The sequence below is a fragment of the Musca domestica genome, unplaced genomic scaffold (genome assembly GCF_030504385.1).
Source record: "Musca domestica strain aabys unplaced genomic scaffold, Musca_domestica.polishedcontigs.V.1.1 60, whole genome shotgun sequence".
In the NCBI taxonomy this organism is placed as follows: Eukaryota; Metazoa; Arthropoda; class Insecta; order Diptera; family Muscidae; genus Musca; species Musca domestica.
The window spans coordinates 73767-87926 of record NW_026712364.1 but is presented as its reverse complement, the minus strand read 5'-3'; the positions used below and the strand labels follow the sequence as shown (position 1 = coordinate 87926).

Here is a 14160-nt window from a genome sequence, read left to right as displayed (position 1 = left end):
TTAATTGTTAGTTTGTAAAAATGTTACTATTATTATACTAATCCACATAGTGTATTCTTTATTGAGTTATCCCCTTTTAATTCCTCTCTGTTTTTTTTTGTTTCTTTTCACATTACTTGTTTTGTAGCCTGTAACACCCACCGCACACGCAAAATTCAGCTATTCGAATGATTTATGCATATTGCTGATCTTAACCAAAATTACAACAGGAATTTGTCTTTTTGGCTGTCTTATAGAAGGCTTTACTTTGCATCGACAAATTTTCCGATTTTGCAACCATATCATCAAGTTTTTCACCTCTCTCCAGCACTGCCTCAATGGTGTTTTTCAAAATGATCTTTGTTTCGTCCAAATCATTTTGCATCTTTGTCAAGGCATCAGCTTCTTTGGGATCTTGATATTTGGCCAAGAATGATGGTAATATACTAAAATCTATGCTATTCTCAGCACCCGTTTGCCATTGATCTGTGGGTATTTTTGCTGCAAATTCCTCTAGGACTTTAGTGATTAGTGTGTGTGCAACTCTTTGGGGATACTCGTGATCGGCAATCAGGACTCCGGCCAGATTATCTGTTCTCACATAGACATGACACATATAAACATCCTGTTTCACAGATTGGCGCATAGCCGGTTGTGTGCGTTCCACCAGGGTTTTTGAGGCAAAACTAAAAAAAATGGGAAAGGAAGTTAATTGATGAATCATTCATTACAAATTAATGGTCATCCTTTGTGGTGGCAACAATCTTTCATATACACACCCACTTCATCCCCCGCACTTATATGGAACTTACGTCATAAACTCCTGCACTGCTGTCCTTTGGAAAAATGAAAACGATTGCAAATCATATGTGGACTTGAGCAGTCTTGCTTCGGGGCTACCCTTATAGAAAACACTTAAGGAAAATAATTTAACCATTTCTTCGGCGTAGAGCTTCTTTTTTTTTGGTTTACAACAAGTCTGTCGTCTGTATGGGAGTTCCAACAAATGTCAATTTACGCGTATGCTGTTATCTTGTGTTTGTTGTAAATTTCACAATACTGGTGGGTTCAAATTGTATGGTTTTTGATACGTGTTTTAATGTTGAGTCGAGTTTTCAAATCCCTGATATATATTTTACACGAAAAATGTTGTATTTTTAATATTTTCTAAAAAAAAAAGTGAAACTGATACTGATTTTGCTCTTCTCTCTCTCACACTGAATGAAATAGGGTTACATAGGTCGACTTTTGTTTAAGGCACTCAAAGTAACGGCGGCAAAATTTTGTGGGTGACTCGGCTTTTTCTTTGCAAGTGGAAATGTTAAAACTACGTTTACAAAAGACGAGATAATGGAGTTCAGATATTAATCTCGCCTTTATAGAAGACACAATCAGTTAAATTAAAGTTTTATTTATAATAGAAAAATACAAGTAGATGCATCAGCACTTGCGAGTATTGAAAAGCCAAAAATGTTCAAAAGATTCTGCAAAAATAAATTGATTTTTAAATGTTATCTTCCACAATGACATTCAGAGGTTGCTACGATATGTCATTTTTGAGCTATTTTAATCATTTTAACTAAATTTCATTCAAGAATTTGTTTTTTTTTTAACTCTTGATGAATATTTTTATCGGAAGTAGCTGAATATTTTTATCGGAAGTAGCTGAATATTTAAATATGAAATTAGAACGAGAGCATTGATTTGTAAGTCTTATTAACAAAGGTATGTAAACAATTTTATTTGATTTATCAACCTAATTTCTTATTTTCGTAACAAATTTTTAGTAATCAGTAACGCCATGGATTGTTATAGTAGTGATCTTTTCTATAGTCATAAACACTGCTGCTGCTGGATGATGATGATGAAGACGTCGATGAGCTGCCTCTAAAACCGGAACCAACCACTGATGACGATGATGATGCCGTAGACGCTGAACCACCGAATTGCGATGCCGCTGATGATGCTGCAGCCGAAGAACTGGACAGCGAGCCAATCTTATTATTACCAAATCTATTTGAATTGTGATGTTGTCCAAATTTGGGAGGATGTTGATAATAACTTTCTTGTTTCATTGAATGGTGATTGGAATAACCATCGCCTCGATTGGAATTCCAATCTCCACGATTGTGGTGAGTCGACCCTCCAGTCGTTCCCAACGTGGATTGTTGATTGACATTCTGATAATTGTTGATGTTTATGACTGGTGAATTGTTATTCTCACCATGCAGTCCATGTCCATAGATTTTGGAATGCAAACTGTCACGGATGTTGTGCAAAAGTACACCACCGCGACATTGGGCCACAAGGATGAAGGATAATGAAATGAGTAACTGAAAAAAGTATACAAAAATTAATATTTCTATTCTTACTATTTGACAATAATGTCACTTACCACCTTCATGTTTACTTTCCAGGTGTCTCCGTAACACTGCTGAATATTCTATCAATGTGTATGGTTTTATATTCTTTCACAGCTATCAGGTAAGATTCATTTCCGTTATGGATAACTTGGCGTTAATCCTTTGCTAGTTTTTTTTTTTTTTCAGTGATGCTGCCCATAGAGTACCTGCGAATGTAACATAGGCAGATGTTCGCATGAAAAAACCCTGCTAATTATTGCAGAATTCATAGAAATTGTCATTAGAAAATCATTAATATGTTGGAAAATGGGTAAGAACCGGTGTTAAATGCAGGATTATGCGATAAATCTCAGATGGATACACATTCTACGACACATATAAAATTTCGCAATAGTACAACTATTTATTATAAACATTTCTCCTGTTGCAGTCATGAAAGTAGATTACCAAACAATAGTTTCAGGGAGATTTTATGGAAAACTGCGCTTTCTATGGACCGTAAACTCAATCACAACAACAATAATTCATGTCCTATTGGTAAAGATATTCTTGGACCCAGTTAAAAAACGAGTGTGAAGCCTCTTTTTTTTACTGGCTAAAGGTGGGAATACATTAAGCGCTTATGTGGCAGGATTAAGTCATCGGCTGGCTTAAATTTTACCCAGGGATTGCCGATTTTTGCTTCAACAATGACGATATTTTAACGATCGACACAAATTGTCTCACATTTTAAATGGCATAAGAAGTTGCCAGTCATTTTAGAACATCTAAACATGTATTTTTTGAAATGCAGGGTGAGATAAAAAACTGCAGGAACATCAAACGCCATAATTTTTTAAATTTTATTGAATGAAAGAAAAAAATGTCGGAAAATGGCATCAAATTTTAGAATAAGTTTAGATTTGTTCAAATTGGTCACCTTTGGCACGAATTATGGCCTTCAAACGGCCAATGAAATCGTCACACGCTGCCCGAATGTTGCTCTGCGGTATTTTGGCCCATTCCCGGCGAAGCGCTTGCTTGAGGTGATCGACACTTTGGTATTTTTTAGTGCCAACCTTGCTTTCCAAAATACTCCAGACACAATAGTTCAACGGATTGGTATCCGGAGATTTTGGTGACCATTGTGAGCTGGAAATATAGCGAGCGAACCACATTTTGTAATCATTCTTGGGTGGCGCGTGCTGAGTGCGATGGTGGTGAGTCCTTTTGGAATGTCCAAGGCCTGCGGCCAAAATTTTTGCGTGTCCAAGGCTCTAATCAACCCACCAGAATATTTTCGCGATAATATTCGGTATTTATTCTGATGCCACGGTCGGTTAATACGAGCGAGGAGCGACCATCGGCTGTTATGGCGGCCCACACCATCACTATGGCCGGCGCTTGAGTTCTGGTGGCCAAGCGAAGGTGCATATTTTTAGCTGTGCTCTTTGGCAAATAAAAACGTTAATTTTGTTTGTTTACAAACGGCAGTTCAACACTTTCGGCCAAGCGAAGCAACTCTTTAACTTTTTATACCCTACACCACAAGGAGGTCAGGGTATTATGTCTTTGTGCATTTTTTTGTAACAGGCAAAAGGAAACGAGATAGACCCATTGTTGTTGTTGTTGTAGCAGTAGTACATGTGTGTGTTTGTGTTCTGCTAATCTGGTTCCAGCTCCAGGTTTAGAAATTCGGCTACTTTAACGGGCTGTAGCCAGAGATCCTCTGGAGTGAGTTGGGTAGGTTTGGCTGAGCAATTAAAAAGGTGTAGCGTATTGTGCGGGCCTGTATCGCACGCCGGGCAGGCGTCACGCACATCTTCATCAATTCGTGCCCAATACGAATTGAGGCGACTACACCATCCTGAACGTAATTGCGCCAAAACTACCCTGGTTTGTCTAGGCAGCTGACGTTCTTCGGCTGCAATGGATGGGGGGTGGACTCCGAGGACGGCATTCACTTTATAACTGCTAATAGCATCCGCGACTGCATCGGTGTGAATGCCACTCAGACCTGCCTGATAGGCTTCTTGATCTAGAGGCTCTCTCTTGTAGCGCTGGACCTCCCTCTCTAGATCATGTAAGTCCTTCCTGACACGCCTGGGTGGGGGAGAGTTATCCACCATATGATGGTTGGGATGGCTCTCACGGTAACACCCAAGCAGGTACTGCAACGAAAGCATATGATTATGCTGACGTAAGGGAAGGACTTTCGCCTCCTCATGTAGATGGTCCACAGATAGACCCATAGTTCCTTTTGATGATGTGCATAGGATCACATTCTGAGTCGATTTATGCATGTCCGTCCGTCTGTCCATGTATTTTTGTAAACAAAGTACAGTTCGCATTTATTGCCCAATCCAGATGAAATTTTGCACAGATCATTTGTTTGGCCTAAGGACGAACCCTATTAAAATTGGAGATAATCCGTCAAAATTTAGACATAGCTCCCATATATATCTTCCTCCGATTTTCATTTTATTGTGCACCAAACGTGTAATATCAGTCCGAATAGTATTTAATTTTGCACGTACAACCAAATTAGACCTGAAAATAAGTATGCCAAATTTGATCGAAATCGGTTCAGATATAGCTATAGCTCCCATATATATATTGTTCATCCGATTTGTTATTTTTGTCCTCCGCAGCCGTAATATGCACTCTGTAACAACAATATTTGGGGAAATATATCAAATACAGCTCAGAAATACATTTGCTAAATTTTATCAAGATCGGTTCAGATTTTTATATAGCTCCCATATACAACTTCGTCCGATTTACCTTTTATTGTGCACCAAACGTCTAATATTTGTCCAAATGGGATGGAATTTGGCACTTACGACCGAATTGAGACTAGAAGCTAGTATGCCAAATTTGGTGAAGATCGGTTCAGATATAGCTATAGCTTCAATATATATTGTTCATCCGATTTGTTGTATTTGTTACCCACAGCCATAATATGCACTCCGTAACAACGATATTCAGGGAAATATATGAAATACAGCTCAGAAATATATTTGCCAAATTTTATCGAGATCGTTTTAGATTTGGATATAGCTCCCATACATAACTTCGTCCGATTTATCTTTTATTGTGCACCAAACATCTAATATTTGCCCAAATGGGATGAAATTTGGCACTTACTACCGAATTGAGTCTAGAAGCTAGTATGTCAAATTTAGTGAAGATCGGTTCAGATATAGTTATAGCTCCCATATATATTGTTAATCTGATTTGTTATATTTGCCATCCACAGCCGTAATATGCACTCCGTAACAACGATATTCAGGGAAATATATCAAATACAGCTCAGAAATTTTTTTTGCTAAATTTTATCGAGATCGGTACCGATTTGGATATATCTCCCATATATATCAAATGGGCAATACAAGTCCGAATTTAAAAGATACAAATGCTTCGGCATATTTCTGTCTTTTGAACTTTAAATTATAATTATAATCATAGCGTGTATGATTGAATTCTCCCATAAAAACTTTTAATTGTTATGCGCAGCTCTACTAAATTAGCAAAGTGGTGTAGGGTATCATAATGTCGGCCCGCCCGACTTTAAGACTTTCTTTACTGGTTTTCTCTCATGTATTTTGGCTGTTCTCATTTTAGTGGAATGCAAGTCTAGATGCAGTGAATAGAGGAAACAACGATAACTGTACTCAGCTCCCCGCTACATAAGATTTCTTCCACTATGTGCAAATAATAAAAATTGTGATATGTATTTTATAAATGATTTATTTTTTTAATGTTTGTTAAACAAACACTTATCAATAACGCCATGGTCTGGCAAAGTAGGGATCTTCCCTATAACCACTGCCGCTGCTACTGGACGACGATGATGCAGAACTGGATGAACCACCTCCAAATCCAGAACTGGCAACTGATGACGAAGACGACGCCGCCGATGAACCACCAAATGCTGATGTGGCTGCTGACGATGCAGCTGCCGCTGAGGAACTAGGCAAGGATAATGGGCCAATTTTAGAATTTCCAAACATGTTGGGATCGTGGTGTTGTCCAAATTTGGGACGATGATGATGATAGCTTTCCTGTTTCATTGAAAGATGATGGGAGTAGCCATCACCACGATTATAATTCCAATCACCACGGCTGTGGTGAATTCTGTGATGACCACCCGTGGCAGCCTGTTGTTGATCGACATTTTGGTAGTTATTGACATTTATTATTGGAGAATTGTTATTCTCTTCCTGAAGACCAGGGCCATAGAATTTCGATTGAAAACCCTCTCCACGAGGCTTGTGTAAAAATAAACCACCATGACATTGTCCCAGTAGGAAAAAGGTTGTACAAATTATAAACTGCAAGCAGAGAGTGAGTAAGGAATATTCAAAACTTTTTTCGAGAGGACCCAAAATTTGTATAACTTACCGCTCTCATGGTTACGTTATGGAATGTGTGTGTCTGTGTTTTGAGTTACCGCAAAAGACTGATGCTTTGTTCACAGCATCGATGAGATTTTATATTCCATTCTCAGGTAGTACGTTGATAAATGGAAAACTAGTCCTCGCAATTTATCCTGCCCCTTCGACGCTATATTTACCTGCCAAAATAATATCGGCAGATGTTTTTAAGAACTTGGATTTACTTTATGGCCGAATTCGAGAAATTGATTACTGGATTGGCATTTCAGGAATTTCCACTAAATTGGTGGATTTTCTCCAAATAACGGAAAGTTATTAGTTTATTACTCGAACTATTTCAAATACATTTTTTATACCCACCACCGTAATATGGAGGGTATATTAAGTTTGTCATTCTGTTTGTAACACCTCGAAAAATACATTTTAGACCCCACAAAGTAAATAAATTCTCGATCAGCATATGTCGATTTAGCGATGTCCGTCCGTCTTTCCCTCCGTGGAAATCACTCTAGCTTCCGAACGAATTGAAGTAGATTGATAAAATTTTACTCAAATGTATATTATGTCTGCAGGACTTTTGATATTGAAAATGGGCCATGTAGGTCCACGTTTTGGCCCCCATATAGCAGTACCTCCCTATATTCGGAATTTTGATGATTTTAGCGACATTATTCATCGGAATTGTTTCAAATTTGGTATTTGAAGTTCGTAACAGCAGCTACAGCCTAAGACACAAAATTGTCTGTGCAGCTCTACGTCTTCGTATAGCCCCCATATAACGGTACCTCCCTATATTCGGAATTTTGATGATTTTAGCGTCATTATTCATCGGAATTGTTTCAAATTTGGTATTTGAAGTTCGTAACAGAAGCTACAGCCTAAGACAGAAAATTGTCTGTGCAGCTCTACGTCTTCGTATAGCCCCCATATAACGGTACCTCCCTATATTCGGAATTTTGATGATTTTAGCTACATTATTCATCGTTTTTTTTAAGTTTCGCATTTGTCTCAGGACAAAAGTTACCTATGCAGGTCCATGTCGTTACATAGACCCTAATATAACAGCTACATTGGGTATTTTTAAGATTTTTTAAAGGATTTTTTTGAAAATTGCCAAAATCGTTCCAAATGGTAGAGGGTATTCAATGATCGGTCTGGCGGAACTTACAGCTTTTTTTTTCTTGTTTTTTAGTTTGAATGGCGGGATGTAAGGACTATCAAATTTGGATTTTAAAAATATTTTTTTTTTAGCGAAAATCGTGGATTTTTTAAGAAATCAACGCCCAGAAGAAACGGATGAAGCTGGAATCTTGAAATTCTGCATGTGAGCCAGTCTAGGCGTGTAGGCATGTGATAACGCTGGATTTTTGGAAATTCGTACTAAAAAGGTACGAAAAGTACTAAAAATGACCTAAAATTTTAATACTTTGTGTTAGACAAACGGATTGAGCGAGAAATCTGAATTCGAAATGAATGAGACCACTGATTGAGTGATGGATAGATGTACCAAAGGGTTCCTGAAAATTTCAAAAAGTCCTAAAATGGTGCCATTAGTTATTATGTGAACGGATAGAGCTAAAAAATTGAAATTTGGTATGAGAATCAAGGATTGAAAATTTGATATATGAAGGTGGTTTTGGGAATGTGCACCAAGTGTGTACGAACTGTACTGTAGATGGTACTAAGTTTGTGCGCAATTCATGTGTAGCCGATGGTCGCTCTCCGCTCGTATTAATCGATGGTGGCGTCAGAATAAATGCCGAATATTATGGCGAAAATATTCTGGAGTGTGTATTAAAGCCTTGGGCACGCAAGCATTTCGGCCGCAGACCTTGGACATTCCAACAGGACTCAGCACAATCGCACTCAGCACGCACTACCCAAGAATGCTTACAAACTGAGATTCCTCGCTTCATTTCCAGCGCAAAATGGCCACCAAAATCTCCGGATATCAATCCGTTCGACTATTGTGTCTGGAGTATTTTGGAAAGCTAGGTTGGCACTAAAAAAATACCAAAATGTCGATCACCTCAAGCAAGCGCTTCTCCCGGAATGGGCCAAAATACCGCAGAGCAACATTCGGCAGCGTGTGAAGGTTTCATTGGCCTTCGAAGGCCATAATTCGTGGCAAAGGTGACCAATTCGAAAAAATCTAAACTTATTCTAAAATTTGATGCTATTTCCGATATTTTTTGCTTTCGTTCAAAAAAAATTAAGAAAAAAATGTAAAAATTATGGCGTTTGACTTTGTTGCCGTTTTTTTTTTATCTCACCCTGTACACATTTCCGAAACCATTTCCATATCTAAACAGCAGACACCAACAATGACATTTATATCAAATTTAGAGCCAGCCTATCCCTTCAACCCAAATACCAAATTTGTACAAATGTAGGACGTATTTCCGAACCACAGCCAAATCTCTTGAAATCAAAACTGGCTTTACTTTAGTGAAATTAGGAGAGTGGAATTTTGAATTATAAAAAACTTCAATTTTTTTCAGTAGATAAATAAGTTTTTTTTGCAAGTCAAATCCCTAAAGGAGTCTCGGGTTCTTAGGCCAAACGCCCCCATCTAGTTTGAGATATATTTCACAACATTTTGTTCAGAAATTTGATATTCGGTAGAGATTTTTGGATTACATCTAGACTCATAGGTATAGAAAATGGGTCATATCGGTCCTCTTTTTGGTACAGCCCACAATTAGGGATATCTCCAATCTTAGATATTTTCGGCCATGTTATCCATTTAATTTTACAGAATTTTGATATTTTCAATTCTCATTGTCTGTTTTCAAAAAATTATATAAATATAGGTCCGCCTTTTGAAATATCCCTTGGAGCATCCCCTATTTATACCCTACACCACAAGGTGGTCAGGGTATTATGTCTTTGTGCATTTGTATGTAACAGGCAAAAGAAAACGAGATAGACCCATAGTTCCTTTTGATGATCTGCATAGAATCACATACTGAGTCGATTTATGCATGTCCGTCCGTCTGTCCATGTATTTTTGTAAACAATGTACAGGTCGCATTTATTACCCGATCCAGATGAAATTTTGCACGAATCATTTGTTTGGCCCAAGGACGAACCCTATTGAAATAAGAGATAATCGGTCAAAATGTAGATATAGCTCCCATATATATCTTCATCCGATTTGGCTTTTATTGTGCACCAAACGTGTTATATCAATCCGAATAGTATGGAATTTTGCACGTACGATCAGATTGGACATCAAAATAAGTATGCCAAATTTTATCAAAATCGGTTCAGATATTGTTCATCCGATTTATTATTTTTGTCCTCCGCAGCCGTAATATGCACTCTGTAACAAAAAAATTTGGGGAAATATATCAAATACAGCTCAGAAATACCTTTGCTAAATTTTATCGAGATCGGTTCAGATTTCGATATAGCTCCCATATATAACATCGTCCGATTTATCTTTTATTGTGCACCAAACGTGTAATATCAGGCCGAATAGTATGCAATTTTGCACATACAACCAAATTCGGCCTGAAAATATGTATGCCAAATTTGATCGAAATCGGTTCAGATATAGCTATAGCTCCCATATATATTTTTCATCCGATTTCTTATATTTGTTACCCACAGCCGTAATATGCACTCCGTAATAATGATATTTAGGGAAATATATGAGATACAGCTCAGAAATATTTTTGCCAAATTTTATCAAGATCGGTTCAGATTTGGATATAGCTCGCATATATAACTTCGTCCGATTTACCTTTTATTGTGCACCAAACGTCTAATATTTGTCCAAATGGAATGAAATTTGGCACTTACGACCGAATTGAGTCTAGAAGCTAGTATGTCAAATTTGTTGAAGATCGGTTCAGATATAGCTATAGCTCCCACATATATTGTTCATCCGATTTGTTATATTTGTTACCAACAGCCGTTCGATAAATGAATTCTCCCATAAAATCTTTGAATTGTTATGCGGAGCTCTACTAAATTAGCAAAGTGGTGTAGGGTATCATAAAGTTGGCCCCGCCCGACTTTAAGACTTTCTTTACTGGTTTTTTATTGCACAGTGTTACTGCCGATTTTAATTTTTACCTCTGCAAAATGGGACGGCAAAAGTATAAAGTAATTAGGTTTTATTCCGGCTACATCGTACATGGATTAATGCCATTGCAAAATTCCAGGGAAGGATAATTAAGGTGGCAAAATCTCAGTTCTTCTGAAAATTTACCTGAATTTCGTGAAATTCGGTAATTTTGTTTGAAATTTCCCACTTAAAAATTGCAGGACTTACCTAATGTCCTTTTTTACCTGCCGCGATCATTAAAAAGAGCTTAGACACCCATCAGCAACATCAGTTTTCCTTGCGAAGTCAAAGAGTTCTCATCATATTTGAAAAAAAAAATGAAAGTGGTAAGTTCGAACGCTGAAACCCCGAAATAATTCTCTTCGAAATAAAAATATTTCAATATTTGCAGCTATTTTCCCTAATTTACTTGGCCACGATTTCCCACTGCAAAGGTGGTCTGATACTCAATAATGTTCAGGGTATTTTTGGCACGGCTCCCCATTCATCCAATTCACCAATCATTTATGTGAATAAATATCAAAATCCTCCACGAACTCCTCAAATCTATGGAGAATTTCAATTGACGACCAGCAGTAATCGGGAACATAGTCGTGGTGATCATGGTACGCTCTATGATTACGAAAGGCAACAGCAACAACAACACAATTATGTCAATACCAACATCAAGGGTGGTGGCCTAAAATATGGTTATGCTAGTCCGAATTCAGTGAAGAAAGAGACCTATCATCATCGCCATGCTGTACCATCTACATTGGAGGGAGTCTCAACTTTGGCTAGACGTGGAGATGAAGGAGTTTATTTTAGCGATGGGGTCAAACCCTAGATTTAGAGAGTTAAGGACTGAAATTTGTGTAACAAATTGTAATTGAAAATTTGAATAAAAAGGACCTATTTTAAATGTGAAATGGTGTAATAAAAGGCTCTGATGGTCTTTGAAAAAAAAATCTTCATATAAAATCCATATTTAGTGGTCTGATGATCCCTGAAAAATATGTCCTTAGAGATATATATTTTAAAAAATCCACGTTTTGTGGTCTAATGGTCCTTGATAAAAGCAAGAGATAAAAGAAAGAACAAAATTATTATTAACCAGTAAAGAAAGTCTTAAAGTCGGGCGAGGCCGACTTGATGATACCCTACACCACTTTGCTGATTTAGTAGAGTTCCGCATGACAATTAAAAGTTTTTATGGGAGAATTCAATCATACATGCTATGATTATAATTATAATTTAAAGTTCAAAGGACTAAATATGCCGAAGCATTTGTATTTTTTAAATTCGGACTTGTATTGCCCATTTGGTGCAAAATTATTTTGAAATCGGATAAAATATATATGGGAGCTATATCCAAATCTGAACCGATCTCGATAAAATTTAGCAAAAAAATTTCTGAGCTGTATTTCATATATTTCCCTGAATATCGTTGTTACGGACGGCATATTACGGCTGCGGAGGACAAAAATAACAAATCGGATGAACAATATATATGGGAGCTATAGCTATATCTGAACCGATTTCGATCAAATTTAACATACTAACTTCTAGACTCAATTCAGTAGTAAGTGCCAAATTTCATCCCATTTGGGCAAATATTAGACGTTTGATGCACAATAAAAGGTAAATCGGACGAAGTTATGTGTGGGAGATATATCCAAATCCCAACCGATATCGATAAAATTTAGCAAATGTTTTTCTGAGCTGTATTTGATATATTTCCCCAAATTTTGTTGTTACAGAGTGCATATTACGGCTGCGGAGGACTAAAATAACAATTCGGATGAACAATATATATGGGAGCTATAGCTATATTTGAACCGATTTCGATCAAATTTGCCATACTTATTTTCAAGCCTAATTTGGTTGTATGTACAAAAGTCCATACTATTCGGACTGATATTACACGTTTGGTGCACAATTAAAAGCAAATCGGACGAAGATATATATGGGAGCTATAGCTATATCTGAACCGATCTTCACCAAATTTGACATACTAGCTTCTAGACTCAATTCGGTCGTAGGTGCCAAATTTCATCCCATTTGGGCAAATATAAGACGTTTGGTGCACAACCAAAGGTAAATCGGACGAAGTTATATATGGGAGATATATCCAAATCTGAACCGATCTCGATAAAATTTAGCAAAGGTATTTCTGACCTGTATTTGATATATTTCCCCAAATATTGTTGTTACAGAGTGCATATTACGGCTGCGGAGGACAAAAATAACAAATCGGATGAACAATATATGTGGGAGCTATAGCTATATCTGAACCGATTTCGACCAAATTTGGCATACTAGCTTCTAGACTCAATTCGGTCGTAAGTGCCAAACTTCATTCCATTTGGGCAAATATTAGACGTTTAGTGCACAATCAAAGGTAAATCGGACGAAGTTATATATGGGAGCTATATCCAAATCTGAACCGATTTCGATAAAATTTAGCAAAGGTATTTCTGAGCTGTATTTGATATATTTCTCCAAATATTGTTGTTACAGAGTGCATATTACGGCTGCGGAGGACAAAAATAACAAATCGGATGATCAATATATGTGGGAGCTATAGCTATATCTGAACCGATTTCGATCAAATTTGGCATACTTATTTTCAGACTTAATTTGGTTATATGTGCAAAATTCCATACTATTCGGACTGATATTACACGTTTGGCGCACAATAAAAAGCAAATCGGACGAAGATATATATGGGAGCTATATCTAAATATTTACCGATTATCTCCAATTTCAATAGGGTTCGTCCTTGGGCCAAACAAATGATTTGTGCAAAATTTCATCTGGATCGGACAATAAATGCGAACTGTACTTTGTTCACAAAAATACATGGACAGACGGGCAGACAGACGGACAGACGGACAGACGGACGGACATGCATAAATCGACTCAGAGTGTGATTCTATGCAGATCATCAAAAGGAACTATGGGTCTATCTCGTTTCCTTTTGCCTGTTACAGACAAATCCACAAAGACTTAATACCCTGACCACCTTGTGGTGTAGGGTATAAAAACCCACATTTAACCCTCTTGGCGTACAAAAGTATTCTCAAATAATCCAAGTGTAGTGGTCTGATGGTCCTTGAAAATTTTTTCTTAAAATCCAAGTTAAAAGGTCTTATGGTTATTGACAAAATATTCTCAAAAAGATCCTTGTTTATTGGTCTGAAGGTCCTTGAAAAAAAACCTCCATATAAAGTCGAAATTTTGTGGTCTAATGGTCCTGGAAAAATATTCTCAAAAAAATTTTGTTTAGTAGTCCGATGGTCCTTGGAAAAATATTCTCAAAACATCCTAGTTTTATGGTCTGATGGTCCTTGACAAAATATTTTAAAAAAATCCACGTCTAGTCGTC

At 37.2% G+C, this 14160-nt stretch overlaps 3 protein-coding genes and 1 long non-coding RNA gene across 6 annotated transcripts; 1 reads left to right on the top strand and 3 right to left on the bottom strand.

Moving 5' to 3' along the window:
- LOC101897914 (synaptobrevin homolog YKT6) lies at positions 1-1205 on the bottom strand. Its single transcript, XM_005184021.3, has 2 exons — positions 792-1205; positions 1-665 (listed from the first exon to the last, which is right to left on the bottom strand). Exons 1-2 carry the CDS (start codon positions 914-916, stop codon positions 191-193), a joined length of 600 nt encoding a protein of 199 aa, XP_005184078.1. The 5' UTR covers positions 917-1205; the 3' UTR covers positions 1-190.
- Positions 1206-1682: 477 nt separating this feature from the next.
- Positions 1683-2515, bottom strand: LOC131805781 (uncharacterized protein DDB_G0271670-like). Of its 2 annotated transcripts, none has more exons than XM_059129400.1 (2): positions 2375-2515; positions 1683-2312 (listed from the first exon to the last, which is right to left on the bottom strand). In XM_059129400.1, exons 1-2 carry the CDS (start codon positions 2381-2383, stop codon positions 1770-1772), a joined length of 552 nt encoding a protein of 183 aa, XP_058985383.1. In that variant the 5' UTR covers positions 2384-2515; the 3' UTR covers positions 1683-1769. The 2 variants fall into 2 exon arrangements, with proteins under 2 accessions (XP_058985383.1, XP_058985384.1); XM_059129401.1 differs by having other exon boundaries at positions 2378-2410.
- Positions 2396-11740, top strand: LOC109612683 (uncharacterized). 2 transcript variants are annotated; one of them, XR_009343823.1, is made up of 3 exons: positions 2396-2463; positions 2529-2652; positions 10994-11740. It is a non-coding gene; the product is annotated as an uncharacterized LOC109612683 (long non-coding RNA). The 2 variants fall into 2 exon arrangements; XR_002194637.2 differs by lacking the exon at positions 10994-11740 and adding an exon at positions 5946-6608.
- LOC105261844 (transcriptional regulator ovo) lies at positions 6054-6883 on the bottom strand. Its single transcript, XM_011294443.3, has 2 exons — positions 6726-6883; positions 6054-6655 (listed from the first exon to the last, which is right to left on the bottom strand). The coding sequence occupies exons 1-2, from the start codon at positions 6732-6734 to the stop codon at positions 6104-6106; spliced, it is 561 nt and encodes a 186-aa protein (XP_011292745.1). The 5' UTR covers positions 6735-6883; the 3' UTR covers positions 6054-6103.
- Positions 11741-14160: the final 2420 nt, after the last annotated feature.

Coding starts and splice junctions, on each gene's coding strand:
- LOC101897914 (XM_005184021.3), bottom strand. CDS start 916: ATGGTTAAATTATTTTCCTTAAGTGTTTTCTATAAGGGTAGCCCCGAA. Junction 666..791: donor GCAGTGCAGGAGTTTATGAC/GTAAGTTCCATA, acceptor CATTTTTTTTAG/TTTTGCCTCAAAAACCCTGG.